Source organism: Myotis lucifugus, unplaced genomic scaffold (genome assembly GCF_000147115.1).
Source record: "Myotis lucifugus unplaced genomic scaffold, Myoluc2.0 scaffold_561, whole genome shotgun sequence".
Classification (NCBI taxonomy): Eukaryota; Metazoa; Chordata; class Mammalia; order Chiroptera; family Vespertilionidae; genus Myotis; species Myotis lucifugus.
The window spans coordinates 11774-18737 of record NW_005871609.1 but is presented as its reverse complement, the minus strand read 5'-3'; the positions used below and the strand labels follow the sequence as shown (position 1 = coordinate 18737).

General features: G+C 63.2%; 1 protein-coding gene across 1 annotated transcript in view; it reads left to right on the top strand.

The window, feature by feature from the left end:
• Positions 1–6964, top strand: part of PHLDB1 (pleckstrin homology like domain family B member 1) — a gene marked incomplete at its 3' end in the record, with an annotated part of 29606 nt that overhangs the window by 11938 nt on the left and 10704 nt on the right. Inside the window, exons 5-6 of the mRNA XM_023745617.1 lie at positions 2151–2276; positions 3282–4636. Of these exons, the coding sequence (XP_023601385.1) occupies positions 2151–2276; positions 3282–4636 (1481 nt within the window). The remainder of the gene's footprint in view (positions 1–2150; positions 2277–3281; positions 4637–6964) is intronic.

Genomic DNA, 6964 nt, shown 5'->3' with positions numbered 1-6964 from the left:
GCCCACATTTTTTTGAGAGAAATTTCGACGCTACCCCCCCCCACGGAGGGCAGGGGCCCCCCTCTAGAGCTAAGATACAGATGAGGGCCACCCCTGTGCCAGAGGTTCTCTGAGAGAGAGAGAAAAGAGTCCCTCTTTCTATCTTTCTTGGGCCAGAACTCCCCCTGGGGGGGCCTCCATTCAAACCTTGTGGCACACAGGGCAGAGGGGTGCCCCCTTGGAAGGAGAGGTGAACCCTGAGAGAGGTCTCTTGAAATTTTCCCTTTTGCATCGCCTCAGAGAGAGAGACCCCACCCTTCTCTTTTGCCCCCCCCCCCCCCCCCCCGCTCTCCCCCCTGCACAGCACTGGGCCCTGAGCCTTTGGGGATGGGGCCCCGGCCACAGCTTTGCCTGGATGCGTGGGTTTTTGGGCTTCCTGGGTGGGCTGGCCTTGGAGGTGCGGCCAGGAAGGCAGAGAGGAGGGTTCTCCCCAGACACAGGCTGGCCGAGCCCGGGCTTAGGACTGAAGTTGAGGCAACTACCGGGGCCCCTGAGTGCAAATAGAAAGTTAATTTGGGCAGGAGCTGGGCTGCCCTCAGTCCTGCTGCCCTCCTGCTCATCTATTAATACAGACCCAGCTCTGCTGCCTGGCATCGCCTATTTATAGTCCAGAGGCAGCACAGCCACACCCCCTGCGTGGAGGAGGGTGCGGGGCAGAGGGGCGGGGCTGAGGGTCCCTAGGTGCCCACAGCCTCGTGGGTGGGCCGGGCACTGGTGGGCAGTCAGTCTAGGAGTGAGTGGGCCTGTAGACCCTGAGCACTGGCTGGCGGGGGGGCCTGGCAGGGCCGTTTCTGAAACAGCTGCGGTGTCAGTAGTGGGTGGATAGCTGGCTGTTATATATTCCCGTTATGATTACTCTGGGGTCAGCTCCTCTGATTGGTGGCTTGGCAAGAAGGCTCCCCCTCCAATCACCCATTAGCCTTGAGAATGGCTGGTGCCCATCTGCCTGGAGGGCCTGTGGGTGTGCCAGAGAAGGGGGTGGCTTTGTCCACTATGGTTATCTGCTCTGGGCCTCTCAGTCTGCGAGGTCTCCCCATCCCCCAGGCAGTGCCCTGGGTTCCAGCAACATGCTTCTCAGTGGGGGGTCTGCTAAGGTGCTCCCGTGGCCTGGGATGCCCCATGACCTCGTGGCCTGCACTGTCTCAACGTCTAGGAATGTCGATTTCCCTGCCATTCTCGGCTCAGACTGGCATGAAGCTTGGGGTGCCAAGTGGCACCAGATTGGACAGATAGGCGGCTGGGGCCAGGGCCAGGGGTGTGAACAATTTGGAAGGGTGGGTGATAGGAGCACCAGGTCCCTCTGGCACCTGCATGGCCAGGAGCAGGGCTCTGCCACAGGCTCAGGCACGGCAGGCACACCTGCCGCCGGGCACACACCCCAGCCCCTGGCGACGTTTTCTGGCTCCTGCGTGCCCTCCCCTTCCACGCACTCCCTTCCTGAGCAGGACTGGGCTTGTGCTTACCGCCTGGGGATGTGCGTGGGGAGGCTGGGCCCCTGGGCTGAGGCAGGGCTACGTTCCAGGAGGGTGTCAGGTCAGAGGGTGCATTGTCAGAGGGAAAGGGTGAGGCCACGCCCACTGGTTGAATCTCAGGCAAATTCTGGCCCCTGAGGGGGCATCACAGTTCCTCCCCGTCTCCTGCTCGGAGTTTTTTGTGATCCTGGAAGTGGCTGCCTCTCAGCTTACCCTTCCACCCAAGGGGCCTGGGTCACTGTTGGCCACGTCGGCTCGGGGGACACAGGTGCCCGTGTTCCCTGAGGAAGCCTCTCCGTTTACAGGGCACTTTCATGCACACGCACTGTCCCTTCTGCAAGGTCAGCGTGTCCTCATTTCTCTAAAGAGAAAACCAGCCTGGGGGCGGGAAGTGACTTCACCTGTCAGAGGAAGAGTTAGGACTAGTCCTTGGGCCTGGGGACTCGCAAACCAGTGCTCCTTCCACTCTGCCCTGTGCTCTGGGGCCCAGCCAGCGCCTTTCTCAGGCACAGCTGCGTCAGACGTGGATGGGGGACACTGAGTGCAGGCGGGTGGCTCCCTGGAGCCTGGGGTGCGCCTGCTAGTGGGTGAGGGTTGCCTCCCCGCTGCCAGCCGTTCAAGCATTTTCTTTCTCCGAAGGCTGCATGTTGTGCCTGGGCCAGTCCACCTTCCTCCGGTTCAACCACCCCGCTGAAGCCAAGTGGATGAAAAGCATGATCCCGGCAGGGGGGCGGGCCCCGGGCCCCCCCTACAGCCCCGGCCCAGGTAGGGCAGGAGGTTGGGCGGGTGGTCCCCCCTTGGATGGTCCTCCTCCTGGCCCCCCCAGCCCCTGGCAGAGTCAGGGCAGGACAACACCCATGGTCCGGGCTTGCTGCCACCTGCCATGGCCACTGGGAGAGATCCAAGAAGTGCCGCTTGGCTGGAACCAGGGAATCAGATGCCTGGGCTGCCAGTCGCTCCCTGGTTAGCTCTCTCCGGCCTCACCTAGCCTCGCCGCCCAGTCCCTCCGCCGTTGGGGGCAGTGGTTCCAGTCACTGGTGGGCTGAGCAGGGCTGGGGCAGGGCGCAGGTGGGCTCTCGCTGGTGTGGCTGCCTGGGCTCATCAGAGGGCCGAGCTGCACTAGCCGCTGGTCAGCCTGGCTTCTAGGAACCAGCCCGCAGTGTCAGCCCCTCCCTTGCCTCTGATTGGACCAAGGGGTGCAGCATATATCCCCCGTTCAGTACCCCCCGGCCCCCCCTCCCGTTCAACACGGGAGGCATGGTGGGTGTTTTTTCCTGGGTCCTGGCTGCCGTGTCTGCAGCCCCTTAGGTCCTTACTGGACTGGGATCCCTCCTGGAACTGTCGGCAGCTCCATAGCATGCCCCACCCCTGCTGCAGAGGGTCCCCCTGCCCTTCCTGCTGAGAGATTTAGGAGGTTGGGGAAACCAAGGCAGGGAGGAACCTAGACTTGGGGTGAGTAGACAGCGACCAGCCTAGAGTGCCTGGTGTCATTGCTGACTCTGTCCTAAGTGATAACGTGTTAGCCAGAAGCGTCCTACCGTCCTCCTCCTCACAGAAGGGGAACCGGGCAGGGACGGGTAAGGCTGCACAGCCGGGCAGCGGCACAGCCGCCCGGAACCCAGACCTCCCAGCTTCTCCTCCCGAGTCTTGTCTTCGAGTCTTCGCAGCTCAGCTCTGCTCAGAGGAGGGGGGATGCCTTGCTCCGGCGCTTAGGGACCTCCCCAGAGCCCGAGGCCAGGCCTGAGGCATCCTTGCGTTTCCCTCTCACAGAGTCAGAAAGCCTAGTGAACGGGAACCACCCCCCGCAGCCTGCAGCCCAGGGCCCCGCGGCCTACGCCAGCCACAGTTCCCTGGTGAGCTCGATTGAGAAGGACCTGCAGGAGATCATGGACTCCCTGGTGCTCGAGGACCCCGGCGCCGGTGGCAAGAAGCCTGCTACCGCGTCCACACTGTCACCGATGGCTAACGGGGGTCGCTACCTGCTGTCGCCCCCGACCAGCCCCGGCGCCATGTCCGTGGGCTCCAGCTACGAGAACACCTCCCCGGCTTTCTCTCCACTCTCCTCACCAGCCAGCAGCGGGAGCTGTGCCAGCCACTCGCCCAGTGGGCAGGAGCCAGCCCCTCCTGTGCCCCCGCTGGTGCCTGTGCGCTCCTCCAGTTACCATCTGGCCTTGCAGCCCCCACAGTCCCGGCCCAGTGGGGCCCGCCCCTCCGAGAGCCCCCGGCTGGGCAGGAAGGCGGGGCATGAGCGGCCCCCCAGCCCCGGCCTCCGGGGTCTGCTGCCAGCCAGCCCCACCGCTCCTGTCCTGGCGGAGGCCCACAGAGCCACCGAGAGCCCCTGGCTGGGTGGGCAGCTGCCCGTGGTGGCCATCAGCCTGAGTGAATACCCAACTTCTGGTGCCCACAGCCAACCCACCAGCGTTCCTGGCAGTCCCAAGTTCCAGCCTCCGGTCCCTGCACCCCGAAACAAGATGGGTGTGCTCCAGGATCGCCCCCCCAGCCCTCTCCGAGAGCTGCCCGGCCCCGAGCGCGGGTTGGCAAGCAGCCCCTCACGCCAGTCGGTGGGCCGAACGTTCTCGGACGGGCCGACCCCCCGCACCCTGCAGCCCTCTGAGAGTCCCCGCCTGGGCCGCCGGGGCCTGGACAGCCTGCGGGAGCTCCCTCCCCTGAGCCCGGCTCTGTCCCGACGGGCTCTGTCCCCCCTGCCCTCGCGGTCCACCCCAGACCCCAAGCTGACCAGGGACGTGGCAGAGAGCCCTCGGCCCCGGCGCTGGGCAGCCCACGGCACTCCGCCAGAGGACTTCTCGCTGACACTGGGGGCGCGGGGCCGTAGGACACGGAGCCCCTCGCCCACCCTCGGGGAGTCCCTGGCCCCCCGCAAGGGCAGCTTCAGTGGCCGGCTGAGCCCCGCCTACAGCCTGGGCTCCTTGCCGGGGGCTGTGACCCGACAGAGCCCCCGTGCCCGGAGGAAGCTCTCCAGCGGGGACTTGCAGGTGCTGGCCCCCCGGGAGCGGAAAAACAGCATCACCGAGATCAGCGACAACGAGGACGACCTGCTGGAGTACCACCGGCGGCAGCGCCAGGAGCGGCTCCGGGAGCAGGAGATGGAGAGGCTGGTGAGCAGGGCAGGTGCCAGGGAGGCTGCTGACCTCCCTGCGGGGTCCCCCAGCGCGTGGGCAGGCCAGCGGGCGGGGGGCGGGGGGCTGCAGGGCCTGCTGCGCATGCTTCCTCCGGATGCACCGGGGGACTGGCCTCCAGGCGCTGGTGCCTGAAGAACTTTCTCTGACGCCTGTAAGGCTGTATTTTAAACTCAGGCTAATTTTGCACTTACTCCATCACACAGCTTTTGTGTTAATGCATAAACCTCCTCGTTTAGCTGAACAATGGAAACTCTAGGACAGCGGTTCTCAACCTGTGGGTCGCGACCCCTTTGGCGGTCGAACGACCCTTTCACAGGGGTCGCCTAAGACCATCCTGCATATCAGATATTTACATGACGATTCATAACAGTAGCAACATTACAGTTATGAAGTAGCAACGAAAATAATGTTATGGTTGGGTCACAACATGGGGAACTGTATTTAAAGGGCCAGAAGGTTGAGAACCACTGCTCTAGGAAAACACAGCACATGTATGGTTGAGGCCTCGGCCCTCCCAGTTTGAGAAGCAGGCCTAACGAGAAGGCAAGGCCAGGGGCAAATGGCTTTTTCCGGGTCGCACACTTCGTAGAGCTGGGATTGGAACCCGAGGCACCTGTCTTTCCAAGTCTTGTTCTTTTTTAAATATATTTTTATTGATTTCAGAGAGGCAGAGAGAGGGATAGAAACATTAATGATGAGAGAGTCCTGGAACAGCTGCCTCCCGCACACCCCCACACTGGGGATCGAGCCTGCAAGCTGGGCATGTGCCCTGACCGGGAATCGAACCCTGACCTCCTGGTTCATAGGTCGATGCTCAACCACTGAGCCACACCGGCCGGGCCCAGGTCTTGTTCCTTAGAAAAGCATCTGGTCCTTCTTTCTTGCTGCCCTTTGACATCTAAATGTGTGGAACTGCTCACCCTGGCCATGCAGGGTCCCCTGGGACGTGGGGGGCAGGGAGGAGGAGGAGAACGGGGTACAGCCTGTGTGATTGTGCTGTGTGTGTTGGGGTTCGGGTGTGGCTGTGGGCAGCTGTCCTAGAGAGAGCATCTAAGCCACTGGGTGCTGGGATCCCCCAGATGGCACCGGGCTCGAGGGGCTCTGGCTGGCGTGTGCACTCACACACACACATGCACAGGAGAGGGATCCCCCAGATGGCACCGGGCTCGAGGGGCTCTGGCTGGCGTGTGCACTCACTGGCATGCACGGGACAGTGGATCTTGCCCTTTCTTGTGAGCACTAGAATAGGGTTCTTGCGGGAAGGGGGGCAAGGGCCCTGCATTTGGTTTGCGGAGGAAAATCAGAATTGAGGAGGTTTGCCCTGGCCAGTGTGGCTCAGTGGATAGAGTGTTGGCCTGGGTTCGACTCTGGTCAAGGGCAGGTACCTTGCTTGCAGGCTCCTCCCCGGCCCGGGCCCTGATGGGGGCTTGTGCAGGAGGCAACCCATCAATGTGTTTCTCTCACATTGATGTTTCTCTCAGTCTCTCCCTCTCCCTTCCACGCTCCCTAAAAATCAGTGGAAACATAGCTTCGGGTGAGGATTAACAAAAAGAAATTGAGGAGGCTTGTCCGCAGTCCCTTTCAGAAGAGGTTGGGACAGCTGTGGATGAAGTGAGGGTGCTGGGTGGGGAGAGGTGAGGCGGGAAAGCTGTGTTCAGCATGTTCGCGACAAGCCAGACAGACCCGGGACCAGAGCCCCTCCCTCAGGCAGCTGGAGGCTCCTTCCGGGCAGATGGGCTGCTTGAAGCCCTGGCCCAGGGAGTGTCCCCCTGGGGCCGCCCTGGGGGCAGTGAGCCTGGCCGCACGGAGGGGTGGCCCAGCCTCCCCCAGGAGCACACCTCCCCACCAGCCCTGACCTGCCACTTTAAATCTGGGAGCCGCCCGCCTGCCCCTCCCACCTCCCCAGGCTGCTTATCAGGGTGCGAGGCCGGGGCCAGGCCGGCCTCCGGGTGCTGAGGCTCTGCCTGGCTGTCGGTGTTTTCCTTTGCCATGGAGCTAGGCGAGCAGCAGCCGGGCAGCTGGGTGAGTGTCTGGTGGTCGTGGCCAAACTGGACACGGGGGAGGCACCTTAGGGGGGGGCGGCTCCAGAACACGGGGGAGGCTGGAGGTTCTGAGTGGGAAAGGGGGTCCCAGACCTGGAGCGTGATTAGACCTTCCTTCAGATCCTAGGCGCTGAGAGGTATCTTGGGGGACAGTGAGGGGGGCAGGCTCAGTGTGGGCGCAGGGAGCACTCCCTGGGCCCGGGGGATGGTGTCCACCATGCGGAGGTTGGAACGGGCCAGCTCTAGGGATGGGCGACCCGAGGTGGAACGG